This window comes from Lissotriton helveticus, chromosome 10 (genome assembly GCF_964261635.1).
Source record: "Lissotriton helveticus chromosome 10, aLisHel1.1, whole genome shotgun sequence".
Classification (NCBI taxonomy): domain Eukaryota; kingdom Metazoa; phylum Chordata; class Amphibia; order Caudata; family Salamandridae; genus Lissotriton; species Lissotriton helveticus.
Window position 1 is genome coordinate 1,113,418,128 of NC_136071.1, and position 21,774 is coordinate 1,113,439,901.

General features: G+C 44.8%; 1 protein-coding gene across 7 annotated transcripts in view; it reads right to left on the reverse strand.

Moving 5' to 3' along the window:
- ATP2C1 (ATPase secretory pathway Ca2+ transporting 1) overlaps window positions 1-21,774 on the reverse strand; it is a 912,406-nt gene that overhangs the window by 156,880 nt on the left and 733,752 nt on the right. For all 7 annotated transcript variants that reach the window (XM_078663878.1, XM_078663881.1, XM_078663880.1 and 4 more), the window contains exons 24-26: window positions 19,955-20,102; window positions 2,146-2,241; window positions 1,791-1,932 (exon numbers count right to left, since the gene is read on the reverse strand). In XM_078663878.1, coding sequence (XP_078520004.1) covers window positions 1,791-1,932; window positions 2,146-2,241; window positions 19,955-20,102 — 386 coding nt within the window. The remainder of the gene's footprint in view (window positions 1-1,790; window positions 1,933-2,145; window positions 2,242-19,954; window positions 20,103-21,774) is intronic.

The following is a 21,774-nucleotide window of genomic DNA, read 5'->3' on the forward strand; positions in this document are numbered from 1 at the left end:
GAGCCAGGTCTCGTGGGCGTAGAGGTGGTAGGAGTGGCAGAAGACATCACAGGAGCCACAGGCAAAGCCAATTTAGGTTTCTTGAGGAAAGGTGAAGGAACCTCATGAACACTACCACGTTTTGAGGCTGCTGAAGAGAAACCAGAATGTAAACTTTCTGCGTCGGACACCACAGAGTCCTTGTCCTTAAGACGCTGTAGCCAAAGGAGAAGACGGCCTTCCCTGTCCTTCAAAGTTTTAGTAGAAAAAGTTCTACAGTACTTGCAGTTGGCAGCCACATGATCTGGATATAGACAATAAATACACTTCTGGTGGGGGTCCTTCTCAAAAAGGCGCAGCTTCCCACAAGAAGAGCAGGGTCTAAATAAAGACTTCTTACTTGACATGCTTAAGAAATTGCTGGAAGTAGAGATTTAGAGAAGAAAACGGAGCAGAGCTCAGGGAGACTCCCTTCACACGACGTGCGGTAGAAAATCTGAGGGCTTGAGCTTCTGAGGAGAAGGTTCTAGAGGGTGCTGGCGCCTGATTGGCTGCAGTTTGGACTAACATAATGACACTGTTACAGATGGTTTTTTCTCTTTGCCTTGCATTCCTATGTAGGAATGGTTTTTAGAGGATTTCAGTGTATTTCCTTTCTTTTCTGGTATTATGTTTATGTACATATATATATATATATATTTAGCATTTATTGCTATTTTATTTACCGTGGGATTCCCATTTCGACGACGGGGAATATTCAAGCATGTGAATCTATGAAAGACACCCCTAATACTGGAGAAACAAAATACTTAGGAAGGGAGGATATCATTGGGATACAAAAGGGGTAGATACAATATACCAGAAAAACAAACAGTCTCAAATCCCGGATACATTTGGGATTAAAACAGGTAGATTCATTATACAAGCAAATAAGCAGTCTCAACTCCCGGTTGGGATGCCCAGAAGGGCCGGGAAGTTATCATCCAGAAAAGCCATGGATAATGCCGTAATGGTGGGTGGAACAAGGTCGCTGAGGTGATTGCAATGAGATCGTTAGGGAAGGAATTTGCCCATTAGGAAAATGTTGGTCTCCTTTTAAAGCGTGCCAAAGACGAAAGTCTTCGGATGGTGGGCGGGAGAGAGTTCCATATTCTTGGAGCGGCCCCAGAGAAGGCCTGATTGTAGTTTTTTTTCCCAGAAGCCAGCTGGTTGGAGCAAAAGTTCTCGGGCAGACCGAGAGTTTCTGGCTCCTCCGGATATCACAAGTTTGTTATATTAGTAACATACTGCTTTTATTGACAGGGCCAGGTCCAGACCATGTAGGTTTCCAGTAATAATGGTCTTGATCTTATGCATTCTTATTTGTTATTCTTATCAGGTTGTCTGACTGAACATTGATGTTGTTGGTTTACAGAGAAGGTAGGAGACCTTGTGGGGTAGGTGCACTGCTCTTGCCTTAATCTGATGTCAGAATGATTCACCTTCCTCCAGCAAAAACTCCACAGAAGGAATAGTTCATAGGTCATCTTGTGAGTGAAATATTCATGCAAAGGACAGACAATATGACATATTATATATCCATTGCTAAAGTTCACTGAATTTCAATGGATTAATCATGAAGTAAATAAGTGATGAGCAAAATCTTGCGCTAACAATATCATTAATTGTCACATTATTTGGAGGTTTAGAAGCTAGTCCCAATTGGGGGCATTATTTGGGCAAGGATGCAGATTTTAAGATGGAGAGTCACAGTGTGAGATTTACACTTTTTATATTAAGGGTAAAAAAGTGAAATAAGCAATTATCCTTACCTCCAGTGCCGAGACTTTCTGTTTGAAAAACCTTTTGAAGTGGAGGAAAGTATATGACCAATAACTGCCCCAATATGGACCCCAGTACTGCATAGCAAAACATTCTGTTACTACAGAGTCCAATCTCAAACACTGATTTTGTCTGTAAGGCAAAGAGAAAAATCAAAAAATCAAATTCTGGCCAGTGTGACACCAACCCCAACATTGGGAATTACGAGAGTTTACGATTGTGTAATAACATTTTCATACAGGCTTAGTTTACACCATTGCATTACAGTAAGGCATGCATTCAAGGGCAGTGGTCAGAATCAGATGCTAAAATAGCAAAATTTGGATTGAGTCCTGTCTTCCTCACCTGTGATCGTGAACTCAAGGCATTGAACATATCAAAAAATACAAAGCAAGTAAAAGTCATTGTTGTATCTCTTGGTGTTATGACATTGTCCTGCAGCTGTAAAGACAAGAATAACATGTTATTTTAGAAGTTTATAAGAGTCTTCCCTGATAGTAAAGTCTAACCACCAGTCAAAAGCTATGCATTTTAAATTAAGAAATCATTGACATTGAAAGAAATATCAAAGCGTCCTGTACATTTATACTGCCAAAAAAGGAAACAGATAAACTTACTTCCACAAAACTGCCCTTTCTAGTGATAAAGGCAACACTACAGCTCTAGTATTAATAGCCAGATTCAAATATGCCTTGTAATATAGGTAGTGATGCAATACACCACTTTCAAAACAGGTAGCATTTCACTGGCCTTTCAGAATTTCAGGCCCTATCTTGTTACTGAGAAATCGCAAATAGTACAGCACCCTTCAAGGTGCGAAGTTGAAACAGGTACTGTTGGATATGCATTGTAAGTTAATCTTATTCAGCATTATACAAGTTGCATGCAAGCAAGTGCAGTCCAATTCCCTTAACTATTCAAATAAAAAAAAATAAAAAACATACAAACTGACCAAACCATTTATCCCAGGAAGACAACTGAAAACAATGGTTAGGCAAAGTTACTTACCTGTAATATGACAATTCTATCACATGTATCAACGCATAAACACTTAGTATCTCTCACAATACGCGGAGAACACTTTTGAAATGGAAGGAAAACAGTCTCGCAAAATGAAGTAAAAAAAATTGTGTTTGCAAAGCATCATTTTCATTCCAATTTATATCGTTTTATGAAAATGTACAAATAAACATCCACAACTGACATCAGAAAATTCAGAATGTGATAAAGCACATAAAAGCAAACCGTAAAGGAAACTGCTTCTATGGTGACATTTAGCTTCTGAGGTCATTTTTACAGCTTGTTAAAGAGTGTATGATCGAACGCTTCCAATTCTCCTTGCACTCTTCTTGCCCCAGTGTGGAAGGAGGAAGGATTCTTTATGAATTTAATGCGTTGACCATTACAGAGAACTGGTGATAACTATTTCAGAGAACAATCCCTTATCCCTTGCCGGATCTTCATTAACTAGTTCTAAACACTGAATAGAATTACAAACTCTTCCATTCCTAAAGGAGATGGACTTCCTACAGGAGATGGGAGGGCCATAAGGAATGGAAAGATGGGACACACCAATATATACATTGCTAAACACACCACTGAAATGCATGTACACCAGCTCTTCAGATGTGTTGGGGGTTACCCTTCTGATCTGGATGTTATCCCATCGAATCAAGTTGTTACTATAGGATTTGTTCTAGGGCTCAAGCTGTGTTTTGGGTGTTTTATTTCTTAAATAGCACTAGATTATGCAAACTCAAGCATTTATATATGTTAGCAGTTTATTTTATATGAACAGACATCAGTGGATAAATGGATTGGGGGAGCGAGGGAAAAGGGTGGGTCTGTGTCTGCCACTGGTGTTAGGATACCCCTACAGGGTACAACTGGATGTGAAGTGGGCTTAAAGATTTCTGCATTGCCTTCCCAGGGGAGAAACAGGGTAACAAATTGTTTTGGTGCAGGCCTGAGTTAAATTGTATTGTGGTTTCTATGTTTAACAAGTACCATAGCACGCTACTGGTACAGATGGGTCATTGAGAGGCACACGGCAGGTGATTATATAAGGTGGCAGATAGGCGAAAAAGATCCAACACCTGAGGCAACAGTTTATGGAAAGATGCATGGTACTTTAGTGAAAGTCAGGGAGTCTCCAAGGGCTTAAAAGTGTGCCTAAAGTGGTATGTTTGATGAAACATAGGGCTCAAAAGAGCCTTCCAACAAGCGAGTCACTCTATTAAGGAGAGCTTTCTTGGATAGAGGAATAAACTCGTGTAGAACAGCCATCATTAGAGCACTGGATCCAGCCGACTTCCAATTGAACTGTAAACTAGTAACGTTGTTACGTGCTCATGACCAAGCACTGAAAGCAGAAGCACTTTAATTAGGTAATCTTAACAGGGGATGAAAGCTACTCCCACTCGCTATTGTACAGAGGAGGAGACGATACAGGCGGTCATCTCTGAGTACTTGAATTAACAAAGGAGGGCCCCCTTCAGTAGTATTGCCAGTACCATTTGTTAGTTACGGGACTAAGATTTACAAAGGTAACTCGTGGCCAGATAGGAAGTAAGGAATATGCTACTTACCAGTATGCATCTGTTCTTGGCATAGAGGGCTGCAGAGTGGTACATTTATGAATAGATCGCCATCTGGTGTTGGGCTCGGATGATTGCACTTGTTTTTCTTCTGGAGAAGTCTTTGTCGTCATAGATGACTCCTCCTCTTGGTGTTAGTGCGCATGGGCATCGGCTCCATCCTTAGATTGTTTTGCCATAGTAGGGTTAGATGGAGTAGTGTAGTATAATACATAAAGATATGCCCATGTAAGTGTATCTAAATAAGATAATGTTGGGACAGACACAGGTTTCCGGGGAGGCAGGGAGGGCATGTACCACTCTGCAGCCCTCTATGTCAAGAACAGATGCATACTGGTAAGTAGCATATTCCGTTCGAGGCATATGGGCTGCAGATGGTACATTTATGAATAGATTGTACAGCAGTTACCTCCCTAGCGGTGGTCACCAGTGTCTGTCGCAACTGTTTGAAATAGAGTTTTTAATACAGCTTGGCCCACTCTGGCTTGTTGTGTAGCCTGTACATCAACACAGTAGTGCTTTGTGAATGTATGTGGTGTAGACCAAGTTGCTGCTCAACATATATCATCTAGGGGAATGTTCCCTAAGAATGCCATAGATGCTCCTAGTTTTCGTGTAGAATGAGCTCTAGGAGGAACAGTTAATGTTCTCTTTGCTTTAATGTAACATATTTGTATACATCTTACAATCCATCTAGCGATGCCTGCTTTAGAGATAGGATTGCCCTTATGTGTTGGGGAAAATGCTACAAATAGTTGTTTAGTTTTCCTGAAGTTTTGTGTTCTTTCTATGTAGTACAAAATGGCTCTTTTGACATCTAGTGTATGTAGAGCCCTTTCTGCCACCGTCTGTGGCTTTGGAAAGAAGACTGGTAGTTCCACTGGCTGATTGATGTGAAATGCCGAAATTACTTTAGGCAAGAACTTTGGGTTTGTTCTAAGAACCACTTTATTCTGGTGTAACTGTAGGAATGGTTCTTGTATTGTCAATGCCTGTAATTCACTTACTCTCCTAAGTGAGGTAATGGCTATAAGGAAAGCCACCTTCCATGTAAGGAATTGTATTTCGCACCTATGCATAGGTTCGAAAGGTGGCCCCATTAGTCTGGTGAGTACTACGTTGAGGTTCCAGACTGGGGAAGGTGGTAATCTTGGTGGAATGACTCTTTTAAGGCCTTCCATGAATGCTTTTATCGCTGGTACTCTGAACAGTGATATGTGCTGCCTGTTTTGTAGGTACGCTGCTATAGCTGCTAGATGTACTCTGATGTGTACGCTAGATTACATTGCTGTAAGTGTAATAAGTAGCAAATAATCTCCCTTGTTGAAAAGTCCAGAGGGTTGATATTGTTATTAGTACAGTGTATAGCAAACCTCTTCCACTTAGCTGCATAGCATGCTCTGGTGGTAGGACGTCTCGCTTGTTTAATTATCTCCATGCAATTTGGGGGTAGATCTAAGTAGCCAAATTCTAGGATTTCAGGAGCCAGATCGCTAGGTTCAATTGTGTGGGATCTGGGTGCATTATTTCTCCATGGTTCTGTGTAAGGTGCATGGGTAGAATTCGTAGCTTTTGATGTGGCACTTGTGAGAGTTGCAGGAGCGTGGTGAACCACGGTTGTCTTGCCCACGTGGGTGCTACTAGTATCATGGTCATTGAGTGTTGTTGCAGCTTTCTGACCACTAATGGGATTAGTGGGAGAGGGGGAAAAGCGTATGCAAATTTGTTGGACCAATTTATCCATAACGCATTGCCCTGCGACAGGTGGTGTGGGTACCTGGACGCGAAGCTTTGGCATTTTGCGTTCTGATGAGTGGCAAAGAGGTCTATCTCTGGTTGTCCCCATCTTTGGAAGAATGGCTGCAGTATTTGTTGGTGCAGTTCCCATTCGTGTATTTGTTCCGACTGTCTGCTTAAGATGTCTGCTATCTGGTTTTGGACTCCTGGTAGGTGTTCGGCTAACAGATAGATGTTTTGAGGAATGGCCCATCTCCAAATTTCCTGTGCTAGTCTGGATAGTTGGAGAGAGTGCGTCCCCCCTGTTTTTGAATATAATACATTGCTGTCATGTTGTCTGTTCTGATCAGGACTGCTTTGTTGGTAACATGTATTTGGAAGGCTTTCAATGCTAGAAACACTGCTAGTAGTTCTAGATGATTGATGTGCAGTCTTCTTTCCTGCACACTCCACCTTCCTTGTACTGTGTATTTCTCCATATGTGCTCCCCCTCCCGTGAGCGATGCGTCCGCTGTTATTGTCAACTGTGGAATTGGTTCTAGGAACGACCGCCCCTTGGCAATGTTTGTTGTGTTCCACCACTTCAGAGAGCGGTGTGTGCGGTCGTCTACCAACACCAGATCTGTAATCTGTCCTTGAGCCTGATTCCACTGTGTCGCTAAACATTCTTGTAGCGGACGCATTTGTAGTTTGGCATATGGTATTAGCAGTATGCAGGATGACATCATCCCTAATAGCTGCATGAACACTCTTGCTGGTAGTGAGTGTTGTGGCTGGAATCTTTGAATGATTGTAAGCATTGTTTGGATCCTGACTGGATTGGGGTATACTTTGGCTTTTTCTGTGTCTATAGTAGCCCCCAGATATTGTTGAACCTTGCTTGGTTGTAGGTGTGACTTTGTGTAGTTCACCGTGAACCCTAGCTGGTGTAGTAGCTGAATTGTCTTTTGTGTGTTTTGAAGACATTCCTCTTGTGACTTGGCCTTTATTAGCCAGTCGTCCAAGTACGGGAAGACATGTATTTGTTGTCTTCTTAGGTGAGCTGCCACCACTGCCAGGCATTTTGTGAACACCCTTGGTGCCGTTGTGACACCAAACGGAAGGACTTTGAACTGATAATGTTGTCCTTCTACCACAAACCTGAGGTATTTCCTGTGGGCTTTGTGAATCGGGATATGAAAGTAAGCGTCTTTTAGATCCAGTGTAGAAAGAAAGTCCCCTTTCTTCAGTAAAGGAAGTACCTGTTGGAGCGTGACCATGTGGAAATGTTCAGAATTTATGTATGCGTTGAGAGGTCTTAGGTCCAGTATCGGCCTTAGAGACCCATCCTTTTTGGGAATTAGGAAGTATAGGGAGTATACTCCTGTTCCTTGTTGGTGCTGTGGAACCTTCTCTATGGCATGCTTTCCTAGCAGGGATAGTACTTCCTGCTTTAACAGTGTCAGGTGATCTTGTTTCATTGGACGCTGTTTGGGGGGGATGTTTGGCGGGGTAGATGTGAGTTCCAGGCAATAACCATGTTGGATAATTTGTCTCACCCACCTGTCTGATGTGATGTTTTCCCAGACAGGTAGGAACTGTGATAGGCGTCCCCCGACCGGTGTTATATGGTCTGGGGGGAGCTGTATGAAGTCACTGCTTTGGGGTTGGAGAGTTGCGGTTGTTGTTGTTTCCGCGACCTCTACCCTTGTTGTTGCTACCTCTGTAGCCACCTCTAGAATTACCTCTGGGTGATGTAGGTGTAAAAGAGGTTTGTTGCTGGCTTGTACCTGTATTTTTGGATCCTCCTCTATAGGCGGACCTACGAAAGGAACCTCTTTGTGTCGGCTGTTGCAATGCTCCCATTGATTTAGCTGTTTCGGTATCCTTTTTCATCTTTTCTAAGGCCTCATCTGTCCCTGTGCCGAAAAGTGTTTTCCCATCAAAAGGTTGGTTCAGTAACGATGTTTGTACCTCTTGTTTGAACCCTGATACCCTGAGCCATGCATGTCTCCTTAACATGATGCTTGTGTTTGTAGATCTTGCTGCAGTGTCTGCCGCGTCTAGGGCGCACTTTATTGAAGTGTTAGTAATTAACTTCCCTTCTTGTATGAGTTGATCTGCCCTCTTTTGATGTTCTTTAGGGAGATGTGTGATGAGTTTTTCTAAATTCATCATAATGCGCTCTGTCATACCTTGCAAGTAGTGCTTGCGTATTAGCTATGCGCCAGCTGTTTGCCGCTTGAGATGCTACTCTCTTGCCAGAGGCATCTATTAGTTTAGACTCTTTGTCAGGAGGTGGAGCTTCTCCTGTAGATAAAGAGTTTGCTCTCTTACGAGCGTTTGTGACCACTAGTGAGTCTAGAGGAATTTGCCCTTTAATGTATATTGGGTCTTTTGGAGCTGCCCTATATTTCTTATCGATTCTTGGGTTCAGTACCCTAGCCCTCACTGGGTCTTTGAATATCTCTGATGTATGACTGAGAAGGCCCTTAAGCATTGGTAGTGTTCCTGATGTTCTTTGTGCAGTAGGTAGTGTTTCTAATAAGAAATCCTCTATTTGAGGTTCTGCATGTAGTTCTACCTTTTGATATGTTGCTGCTCTATTAATGAGTTGCGCAAAACCAGTATTATCATCAGGAGGTGAAGGTTTTGAAGGATACAATTCAGGGTCGTTATCGTTATCTGACCCTACATTGTACTCTTCCCATGGGTCTGCCTCCTCTGGGATTGTGTCTTCATCATCCCCAGGATGTTCCACCTCCCCTGTGTCGCTCTCTACATCTGTTGTAGGTGTAGATGGTCGTGTGGGAGGAATATTTGGTCTATTGTGAGGAAGAGGAGAAGATGGTGTGTGTCTAGGTTTTGGAGAAGGGGGAGGAGTTGTATTTGTCCCCATTGTTCTCTTCTTCGGATGAGTTTTGTCGTCCGAATGTTCATTCTTCCTCTTTTTAGGTAGTTCTGTGACTACCTTGCCAGTTTTTGGATCAATAAACAGAGTCTTTTGTTTAGGATCGGTCTTGTATTCCTGTGTCGGTACCGCAGTTTTCGGGTCCGAAAGGTGTTTTTTCTTCTGACTGTCCATTTGTATTTTCGGCACCGAGATTTTATTCGGATCCGATGTCTTCGGTATCGAAGATGTCCCCGGTGTCGAGGGTGTTTTCGACGTCGAAACGTGTTTCGGTGTCGACATGGACTGCTTCGACTTCGAGCTTTCCTTGACTTGGAGCTTCGGTGTCGATGTGGTCCGTTTATCGGAACCACCATGATGGGAGACCGAGTGTTTCGGTTTCGGTTTCGTTGCCGGGCTCGAAGGCGGGGCGTCGGAAACTTTTTTCGGTTGTCTGACCGGGCTCGAAGGCGGGGTCGACACCGTGCGGGGTCTGTTCTTTGGTAAAGGGACGTCGTCACTCACGGTTTGTTGGACGTCGATTTCCTCGACGTCGGACTCGTCCGCTTCAGACCCCGCCTCGTCGGCCTCTTCTTCCTCCTCTTCTGGGTGCTGGTCCTCAAACAGCTCCGGGATTGCTTGTGACTGCATTCTCGATACCTCGTGTCTTCGGGCTCGACGGTTTCTAATCGTCGATTTTGAAGAGAACGCTGCACAGGCCTCACAGTCCCTGGATTCGTGTTCAGGGGACAAGCAGAGGTTGCACACCTCGTGTAGGTCCTTGTGTGGGAACTTAGCACCACACGTTGGACATTTTTTGAATGGAGTCCTTTCCATGGACCCCGGGCTGGACTACGTCGATTTTCTCGTAGTCGTCGTCCTTCAAAACGCGTCGGTATGGAAGTGAAGTCGCGTTCGATAACAATACCGTCGAATTGGAAAGGGTTACGCACCGAATATAACCTTTATCGAAGTCGGTCCGGAGCGCTTCGATCCTCATCCGAACCCGATGGCGGAAAAAACCAATCTAAGGATGGAGCCGATGCCCATGCGCACTAACACCAAGAGGAGGAGTCATCTATGACGACAAAGACTTCTCCAGAAGAAAAACAAGTGCAATCATCCGAGCCCAACACCAGATGGCGATCTATTCATAAATGTACCATCTGCAGCCCATATGCCTCGAACATAATAGACTGACGCTGATAATGTTTACTTTTATCACATGCACTTTATTGGTATTTTTGCATGTTCAGCTAGCAAAACAAGGTAGTAAGAGCAAAATTGATACGTGTTACACACTGATTATATACTCACTGCTTTTTTTTACATACTTTATGATTTTTATTCTATAAAATGTTAATTTGTTTTACATTTTTGAGCGAAGGATGTTGTTCTTTGTAAAACTTATGGTTTTAACTAACTATACAATAAACTAATAATATTTGTGCCAACTTTGTTCTGCTCCAGAAGTGACTAGCGCATCAAAGCACCACCCAAGCATGCTTGTCAATGCCCTCAGACACAGCACCAATCAATAAACTGGTGTGACCCATGTGCAGATCTCAAGGATGAGATCTTTTTAGATGGGATAAGAGCCCCGTACACAGATTGGGGAGGGTCTGTGAGGAATCTGTGGTTAGATAGAGTATCCACCAGAAAGAGCGTTACCATAGATAAGTAACTTGTTCTCTTGATGGATACTTATAAACTCAGATTCCTTACTTTGTGAATAGACACCAAAGCAGTACCTCCCCAATGGTGGGTCCGTGGAATGGCTCAAACCAAAAAGGGTTATCACAACAATAGGGAGCGAGAGAAGGAGACCAGGTGCATTCTCCCAAAATCAATAGTCCCATACAAGAGCAATGGGAATAGGTAAAGAAAGTAAGGTATGGTTCCTATTCTATGAAAAAATGCTCTTTCCTAGTATCTCTTGAGTATCCAAACATATCGGACTAGACGCCTCACTCACTTTATCGTGACATGCTTCACCATTGGTGCCAATCCACACCCTGGTAGGATGGTACCACCAGGGCAGTCTCAACCAAAGAGAAATGAGAGTTCTTAGATTAAATCTGACTGGACATGCAGGGATCCAGAAGAGAGTTTGGTTTAAAAATACCTACAGGTATACCAAAAGAGTTCCTTTATTCATAGGTACCCAGGGAATGGATTAAAAAGTTCCTTAGGTTCAATTAAGCCTATTGTATAAATAGCAACATGTATCGGCATGCGTTAGAGCCCAGTAGGGTCTGGGGCCTTCGTCAGGGCGATTTGGTGTATACCTGCCTTACTACGAATGCATACCATGCACATATGTGAGGCCTAAGCCTCTCACCTGTCTCGATCTTCTATCCTTTGGAGTCATCCTTTTTCTGAGTCTCTCAAGGGTCATGCGAGTCTGGAGCGTGATGTTGTCCTATAGTCACTATTGGTACATCTACTGTTACCATCTTTAAGCTGGTTGTGATCTGGAAGACAGTAACATTAGATGTACCGATGGTGCCTGATCCTTGACAAAAGTATGGCTATAGGATGACACTATGCTCCAGACTTGCATGACCCTTGAGCGACCCAGAACAAGGGTCTGCTAGGTATCTTTGGCTGAGTTTGTCCGCTCTGGCATTCAGAGAGCCTGCCAGATGTTGAACCACTAGGCATATGCCCTGAAGTTCCAGACATGTTCAGAGACACGGGGCCTCTTGAAAAAGGGTCCACAATCCCACCCCACACTGTTAGTTGCAGTAGCACATGGTGGAGGTGTTGTCCATAAACACCTGCACTAGCCTTCCCTTCAAGGAGGGTAGAAAGGCTTTCAATGCCAGTCAGGTCGCTCGTAGGTACAACTGGCTGATGTAGGGTCTGGATTGCGCCAGAGATCAGAATCCTCTGATCTCCACCTCTGCCAGATGGCCGCCCCATCCCAGGAGTGACGCATCTGTCATCACTGTCAGATCTGTTTGGGGAAGGGAGAGGGGTCTGCCGGTGACCCAATTTCGGTTTGTTAACCACCACTGCAGGTCTTCAGCAGTTCTCTCTGAGATCTAGACCATGTAGGAGAGATTCCCCTGATGCTGCGTCCACTGTAACTTCAGGTCCCACTGCAGAGCCCGCATATGCCAGCATGCAAGTGTCACAGGCAGGATGCAGAAGGCCATGAGGCCCAGCAGCTTCAGAGTCAGTCTCACATAAATCCAGGATAGAGGCTGAAACATCAATATCACAGCCTGAATATCCTGGACTAGCAGTTCGGGACTATAAGCCTAAAACTGCACCAGGATAAGCCTAAAACGGCACCAGGATAAGCCCAAAACTGCAGCACGCCCAGAACAGCTCCGATGAAAGGGAGCATCTGAGAGGGAATCAGGTGCGACTGTCACGTTACTAGTGAACCCCAGCGACTGCAGCAGGTCCGCTGTAGTCTGGAGGTGAGAGACAAGAGCCTGGGGCCAGCCAGCCTTCAACAGCCAGTCGTCAAGATAGGGGAGGACCGATACCCCTGATCTCCACAGATGAGCTGCAATCATCGCCATCTCCTTGGTGAACACCTGAGGAATGCTGGTGAGGCCAAAGGGAAGCACAGCAAACTGAAAGTGCTTGTGGTACACCGTGAAAAGCAGGTAACACCGGTGGGCAGGCAGGACGTGAATATGTAGGTATGCACCCTGCAACTCCAATGCTACTATCCAGTCTCCTGGGTTCAGGGCAGACTGGATAGTAGCATGACCTGAGCTAGTGTGAGCTAATGTGAGCTTTTAGGCAGTCTCTTGAGTAAGAAATTGAGAGGGTGTAGGTCTAGGATAGGATGAAGGCCTCTGTCCTTTTTGGGAACCAGAAAGTAGCGGGAATGGCAACCACAACCAATTTATGGCATTGGCCAAGAGCTGTCGCTTTCTGGTGGAGATGTGATAGGTGATCCTCGGTCAACCTGGTGGCATGGGGGTAGTCATGATGGGGTGGGAGTAGCCCCTTCAGACGATCTGCAAAACCCACCTGCCTGAGGTTTTGGACCACCAGTGGGGCAGATGGCATGAGGTAAGAGGGCAGATTAGGAGGGTGTTGATGCTGCGGGGGAGATTGTGTACTGACCCAACCGTAGGCTGCCTGACCCACTGGGCCTGTAGGTACTGCGACCTCAGCCATACAGAGGCTGGGGAGCATGTGTGGCTCAGGGGAGGAGGGGTAGAGATGCAGCTGGAAGCTTCTTCCGTGGCCACAAAAGGAGCGAAGGTGGATTGGTGTGACAAGGGGCCAGGAGAGGGCCCAAGGACCTGGCCGTAAGCCCTGCTGTCCTTCAAGCACTCCAGCGCTGAATCCGCCTCATCTCCAAAGACACATAAGTCTTCAAAGGGAGGGACAATAAGTGATGCTTGGACATCCTCAGAAAATCGAGTTGTCCTCAACCAGGCATGGCATCGGAAGGCCACCGCTGATGAAACCACTCTGCCCAACGAGTTGGTGGTGTCTATTCTACATTGAATTGTGAACTTCGTTGCATCATTCCGGTCAGCAACAGACTGGGAGACGACATCCCGGGCTCCCTCTGGAACCGTATCACACAGAGCGTGTGAAAAGTGGCTCAAAGGGCATGTGGTGTTCAAGGACCACGGTGCAAGAATGGTGGAAGAAAACAGAGCAAACACAAGAAGATGATGTACGGAGTGCTGAAACTTTTCAGACACTCACCCCAGTCACAGATCTGGGTTTAACCCATCTTCGTTGCTTAGCTCACTTCGCCAACCAAGTTCAGACCCAGCCATATGCAAATCAGTCTTGACCCTGTTCCTCTAGCGAACAGTCCGGCCAGAACGGTCAAGCCAGGTCTTCCCTGGACCAGAAACCTTAAAAGTTTCAGCACTCCGTCCATCATCTCCTTGTGTTTGCTTGGTGGAAAAAACATCTTCCCTAAGGCATCCGGCCTCTTGGATGCCCTAAGAAGCAGTAGGGAATGTGCCAGGATTCACATGAGAGGTAGAGGCTTGGGATGGGTTGTAGTGTAAAGAAGTCTGAGTCCCCTGGAGCAGTGCAGTGCGGTGGCGGAGGGCAATTTTCCTGTTCAAAGGAGCCCCTGTGCTGGCCTTAGACCAGGTCCCAAACAAAACATCAATAAGTGCATCATTAAAGGGGAGAATCGGTTGTGATGGGGACACTCCCAGCTGAAGTGCTTCTGTCAAGACGTTCGTCTTGACTGCCATCAAGAGCAGGCTGAGGTCAAAGACCTCAGCCGTTTTCCTCACCACCATTGCGAATGACGCTCCCTCCTCTGTATCCCCGGTCGGGGGAGAAAGCATGCCAGTATCTGGAGAAGTGTCCAGTCCACTGGCCTCACAAGATCCTCATGCCAGTCGATGGTGTCCTAAGGCTGGTACTGCTTAGGGTCCAGCGATCCCTCCCATTCCTTACCAATTCCCAGCCCATATGAATAGGGCTCAGGTTCGGGCCTGGAAAGCATGGCTCCAGTCCGCGTCGGATGCTGCCCCTTTAACTCCATGTCGGAGTTGAAGATTAGAATGGGGGGGCCAGGAGTATCGACATCGGGACCAGAGCCAGGGAAGGTCAAAGTGGCAAAACGAGCGTCTCTCCAGATCCAGGAAGGGATCCATGGGGCCTCGCCAGGGCCGGAGGCGCTGGTGCAAAACCAGAGAGGTACCATGGCAAAACCTCAGAGCCGGAAGGCACACCAGAAGGAGCAAACTGCCCAAAAATCAAGCGCATGGCTTGAAAGAACTTTTGTAAGTGGTTGCATGACCTCCCAGAAACTCGGGGAAGTGTGGAGACAGCCCGGGTGCTGGCTCTACCCCAGAACCAGGCCTTGAATGTGGAAGCTCCCCTGTCTAGTCAGCCAATGGACAGGGTGTAGTCGAAGATATTTACAACTTCTTAGTTTTCTAGTGGTGGTGTGACTTACTCGAATGACCCAACAACTTCGAGTAATATCTCAGAGAATTCTCTCTCTAATATAGATAATTCGGGAAGAAAAACAGACAACAAACTTCATTCTGTGTCCTGAATAAATCAGTTACAGTCGAGGGATGCCCGGCTGTCAAAATGACACTCACTACTTGAAACAGGAGATCAAACGCCTCTCGTCACTGCTTCAAATTCCAAGCATGGAGATGTACGTTATGCAAGGTTGGATTCAGGACCCTGCCCTGCTTCTGCAGGAGTAACTCCCAAAGGGGCAGCTGGATTGGAGGAGAGAGGCTCACGGCCATTCGTTCTGTGCATCACACTCTCCTACACTAGGGTGACTTTGCCCGATCTTTCCTGATCTTCTTCAGAACTTTATGCAGGAGAGACAGAGGTAGGAAGGCATAAAGGAGTCACAAGCACTAATCCAGGCGAAAGAGTGAGAAAAGCCTTAGGAACTCCAACAAGCAAAAGTTTGGACACCACGTTCGTAGTGGTGGGAAAAAGAAAAAACCAGGGTTCTCTCCATTGTTGGAAGACACCCTGTGACACCTCTGAGTGCAGCCACCATTTGTGATCTGCTAAGCAATCCCAGATGAGCTTGTCTGCCCTGTTATTTAAAGATTCTTCCAGGTGCTGTACAGACAGGGAGATGCCCTGACAATGCAGCCAGCTCCTGGCCAAAGACCCACAACACACTGCACAGTGATTGTTGCAGTTACCACAAGGCGGTGATATCTTTCCTTGACAACCTGCACCCATTCCCCCACAATGGAGGTGGAAGGCTTTTGGCGCCAAGAGAATCACTTGCAATTCCAACAAGTTGATCGGAGGCAGGTGTCCAATGAATTCAGTCCAATCACGGTCCAGCAACCACCACTGCAGATCTTTTGCAGTCTCCTCCAACACCTGGATGGAAATCAAAAGGTTTCCTAGGTGCTGATCCCACTTAAACTTCAGATTCTGCTGTAGTGCCTGCATTGCCAGCTGCTGTGGTCTGCTAGCAGAGTGAGCTGGACGCCAAAAGGCCAGGAAACCTCAGACTCTCTTAATGAGAGGCAGGTCAAAGGCTGAAACATCAGGACCATAGTCTCAATGTCCCGGACTCGTTGAAGCAGAGGTGAAGGTTTGCAATAGCACCATGTCCAGGGCGGCTACAATGAAGAGGATCATCTGCAAAGGAGTCAGGTGTGACTTCAGCACAGTGATGGAAAATCCCAGCAATGTGAAAAGGTTGTTTGGAGGCGGTCCATGAATTTGAGGTGAACCTGCCTTCAGCAATCAGTCGTTGAGGTATGGGAAGACTGGAATCCCCAACCTCCGAACGGTGGTGAGAGACCACCACCATCACGTTCGCTAACACCTGAGGCACACTGGTAAGACCAGCAGGGAGCACTGAGAACTGAAAGTGCTTGTGGCCTACCTGAAACCACGGGAAGCGCCAGTAGCACTGCAGGATGGGGATGTGAAAATAAGAATCCCACAGACCCAATGCCATCATTCAGCCTCATGGACCCATGGTAAACAGAACTTGGGAATCAAGGGTTGGGTAGTTTGTTGCCACTGAGGGCCTGGATGCTGGTGGCCTGATCCCGGACCAATGTATTGAAAGGTCTGGGAGGTCTGCTGTGTTGCGTGGCCTCTGTTGGTACCCTCTTCCGAAGTCTCAAAAGGGGAAAAATTGATAGTGGAACAGCAGCGTAGTTGGTGCCAATCCAAGGGAGCATGCATTTGTTTTGCTCTCCTTAAAGAGCTCCGGAGCCAAGTCTGCCTGGTCTCTGAAAAGACTGGTATCATTAAATAGCTTCTCCATGAGGGATTGTTGGACATTGCTGGAAAATCCAGTGCAGCGAATACAAGTGTCTAAGGAAGCACCATGTTGATACCAATTGTCCTACCCAAGCAATCGGTGGTGTCCTGGCCCAAGTGGATGGAGCACTTTTCTGTGTCCTGACCATCCTCTATTATTTGTTTTAGGTTGATCCGAAGGTTATCTGGGATTGCTGGCAAGATGTCTGCCACTATGTCCCATATGCATGCAAATGTTGTCCCAAGAGGCAACTGAAATTAACAGATCTGAGCGGGAGGCTAGCTGAGAACATGCGCTTGTCAAGCACCGCTATGCATTTGGACTCTGTCTGGTGGGGTGGTCGGAAAAGTGTTAGGGTTAAGTCTGCAGGTGGAGGTCTGCATTACCAGGCTCTATGGTGTTTGGTGCTGCAAGAGAAAAGTTGGGTCTCCTGGGGCAGGCCTATGCCTCCTAGCTATTTTCCTATTGACTGATGGGCCAGGTTCTGGCAATGCCCAGGTGCCCAACATTGTGTCTGTTAAAGCCTCATTAAAGGATAAGAAGGATTCCTGTGAGGTCTGTCCAGGGTGCAAGGCGTCAGTCAAAATCTTGGTTTTGACATCCACAGTTGATAGTTGTAGGTTTAAAACCTATGCTGCTCTCGTGAACTCTTCATTTAGGAGGCCACGAGTAGGAAAGTGGAGACCAGTGTCAGGTCAAGTGTTAAGACCACTGAGCTCTTGTAAGTCCAACAGGAGATTTTTGTTGCTATAAATTTGGAAGGTGTCATTGGTTTCATGGTCTTCTTCAGGAAACCTATAGTTGAAATGAAGTGTCTCCAAGTCCTCCTCCGGTGATGGTGGAAATTGCTGCAGACACAGTCGCTGGTTGTGGTGCTATATGGGGTGTCGGGTAAGTTTTGGGGGGTGCAGTCGGCATTAGGAATGGATCCTCTGGCAGTAGACGGACTGAAGGTTCCCTCGGATCCATAGGGCCCGAAAGTGCTCTAGAGGAAACGGTAGGGTACCAAAGATCCACAGCATGCCTCCTTGGTGGGTTAGACCTGCTGCAGCGTTGTCAATGGATCCTTGAACTCAGGTTGAATCAGGATCAAAGTCGGGATCGGTTCTGAGGCCACAGACAAAGATAGTGATCTTGAGATACCCTGGGAGCCGCACAACTCTTCATGTTGGGTGGGGCGGGATGAGGTGGAGCCGTATTTCAAATTCTTGTGTTTCCTCTTCTTTGATTTACCTGATGACTTCGACATGGAAAAAAAGTTCTCCTAAGACCGACATCTGGAATTATATTGCGTCCCTGTTAATGACCTCAAGAGGGACTGGCCTTTAACTTTCAAGTTTTTCAGAGATGTTACGCATCGTAGAGCTTGGCCACACAGTTCCGGATGGCCTTCTGATTCATCTGAGCCCATTTGTTGCCAATTCTGAGTCACGTGAGGAGCCTGAACACTAGATACAGACATCTTGAGAGTCGGTCACTGACATTTGTTTGTGTCAGTCCTTATAAGATTTGAACCCTATTATCTTAGGGGGAAAAATGTCCCTTGCACACTAGAAAAACTTTGAAAATGTGTGTCAAGAGTAGATCTCAAATGGTCTGAACTGAGAGAACGTGTAACAGAACAACTGAGAACGATAAGATTTGAGATTCAAAACGTCAAATATTTCTGGAACCAGTTATGGTCCAAGGAGAAGAAATAATCATGGAGAACAAGCTGTTGCCAAAACCTCAGACAAGGACTGTTTGTGTAAGGCACTGAGTTGTCAAGAAAACCCAAGCAAACTCTGCTGTGGGTCTGCTCTCGCTCAGGTGGCTGATCTCTGCTTGCAGTATTAGAAGGAGGCTAGCTCTATGAAAAGCACAGGACAGAGGCAACGAAATACCAGCATTGGCAAAGTCAATAGGCTTTAATATGCTAAAGAATGCAAGCACTTATAGGCAGACGTGCACTTTTGTGCATTACTGTAAATGCATACGTTATCACATTAAAGAATGTGGCAGGCTGACAAAAAAAAGTGACTTGCAACTGAGAAGCTAGCCTTTCTCATATCATTAGATCCAGGAAGTAATTATTGCAAATAACGGCAAACTGTACCGAAGGGAGGTTAGGTGAGGCATAACCATTACGCGTCCCTCTCATCCTACAGTTAAGAACTATAGGGGGGCCTGTTTCCATCATATCTCAGAAATTCAGTTGGCACTTGTAAGGTGACAGCCTAGCACAGTTATATTAAAGTATCACCAGCATCTGCAATGCTGAATATTTCAAAATACACCTAAATGCACTTTATATAAAACAGAGTGCGCTGGACCTTAGGAGGCAGCCTGAAAACGGTTAAGTTCTGTGTAACTTGCACTCTAGTGGCTCCTATCAGTGCTTTCTTCCCTCACATAAATAAATTACATTTTAAATGCATGTACCTACTTAATTCTCCAAGACTGGAGAAATAAGCTGTCACAGCATGCTCACTTCCTAGCATTTGAAGCACTGAAAGCAAAAGCGACAAGTCTGTGGGGCAGTCTTTACATAAAGACTTATTTAACCATCGATAAGGTTTGTGAAACACTGTAGTGAGACTCCTGCTTCAGTCAAACAGCCACACAGAAAGGGATCAAGGATGAATGAGTATAATGTGTACAATGCCAGAAGCCTATTAAAATAACACACTATGAATGGACAGGTGGGGTTATCCTCCATGCTGAAGGCTACATGGTTAGATGGGTATGCTTGAAGTTTCAAAAGGGGCCTAAATTCTAGTGCTGTTAAATTCAGCACACTACATCATAAGAGCATAGGGAGAAGAAGCAAGCTTACAATGAAATCAATTCAAAGATGGCTGATATCTTTCAGTGGTTTTAAAGACAGTTGTGATATACAAGTTGCACTGCACGTAGCTGCAATGGCCTTTCTGCAGTGTCTGGTGAGCTGCTAAGGAGAGAGAATAATTTGCAAAAAACACAGTTTCAGCCAGTCCATGGCACTACAGAAGACTAATGCCTGTGTGAGTGACAACATTTTGCAATAAAAAATAATGCATACATATGAAATGTTATGTTTAAAAGTGGGTATCTGGATTTATGTAACTTTAAAAGGGAATCAGTTTCACAACTTTTTATAATTCCAACTGAGGACTGATAAAAGGCATAACAACTACCACAGCAATTTTGGAATGCCTGTGATGTAGATTTGATACGTTTAAAATGAATGGCTAAATAGAACTCACTTACCTCCCTCCAGAACACAAACAGGGTTCCACATACAATAATGATGGAAGAAATCAGGATTTTTATGATCAAATTCCTTGTCAAAATGCTATCTTTCAAGTTTCTTGGTGGTTTTCGAATCACATCTCTATCCACAGGTTCCACCCCAAGGCTTAAAAAAAAATACAGAGAATGCCAAATTAGTGTAATGTTTGGTCAAACCTACTAAAGTGGATTGAAATGATCTACAAACCTGTATGTGTCTCTAAACAGACCGATAAGGAAATTTAAGCTCCCACACAATAAATAAACTCTCTCTTCTGGATAAGACGAAAACAGATATCCAACCAGCCCAAAGACTCCATGGTTTGATAGGTCAATAGGAATGACAATGGAAAAACCTACATGGAAGAGAGATTACGTACCTATAGGTAATACCATTTCGGACAGATATTTTCCACATCTGTCACATGCTCATCTTCTTAAAATATGCCCTTGGTACAAGACAGGCAAAAGGTTGTACCAGTTTATCTTGGGTGTTAGAGATAAACAGCACCAGTGCTGCTGGATACAGTGCGATTACTGATATAAATATATATATATATATATATATATATATATATATATATTCAATTAACTAAACAAAGGCTAAAAAGTAACGTTATAGTCAGATGAATAGGACAGTCACAACATTAACATGTTGAACTAAAAACCCCACAGAAATTCCTCAGTTATACTTAGCAGAGCTAACTATATCTTGCTTCCCCGGCATTCACTGCTTATGATCACACATATTACATTACTTATGATGTGTTCTGTGACATTTATGACATCACTGATGACATCCCTAATGACATCATTGATGACATCATCCAATGACTGTGTTAGTTTGTTTTATAGTTTAATAGTGGTGAGTAGTTACCATAGCACTTATCTACCTAATTGTATACAGCCTGTGTCCAGCTAATGGATGTGTTCGCAAAACACATGTTACTGATGCATCATAAGTGTGTAGAGGTATTGAACACATTATAAACCTTTGTAGAGAAGAGTAACTCTGTGTGCAAGTGACAGTTGATGACTTGTGTTCAGCATGTTCCAGACAAGTTTTTTGGTTCTTCAGAAAAAGTTTCCAACAGGGCAAAGATTCTACGTAGTAGATAATAAGTATTGTAAGTAGCCTTGAGTTATTAAACAAAATTGTCTTAGCATGAACATTTCTACATAACGTAAAAGACTGTGTGCACCAGGTAATAACCCATGTACATGTGCTTGTTTAGCTTCAAAAGCGAATAGTGTCATTTTTGAGTGTACACTGTTTTAAATAGATACTTTTTAAATACCCTGTGGTGTATTTATCATGAGAGTTTCTCTGTCAGCAAACACTGTGGTACAGAGTAATCTCTCTCCATTGAGTAAAGACTGTCGACAGTACCCACTTTTCTACTCATATCAACTTCATTTCTCAATGTAGGTTCGATGATTGTGAGGGGTTTGCTACAGATAAAAGCGGTCTGCAGTAGGGCATTAATTTGAGAATAGACTGAGTCATTTGAGGAACTTGGCTTTCTCTGAACAGCTGTATACATGTCGAACACAGTGTCAATGAGGGTTTCCCGTATATCTGAGGTTGATGAGCTTTACATGAGCACCAGTTTTGTTACAGAAGGACACATTCATTTTGCTTAGGCGCAGGGAGATTAAGTGATTTGTCCAGAATCACTGGATGTTGAGAGTTAGTGCAGAGACTAGAACCCGGTTCCCCAGCTTCAAGGTCGACCGCTCTAGCCGTAAGGCTACATCCTCTCCCTTTAAGGTAAGATGAAAAGGACAAATATGTAGTG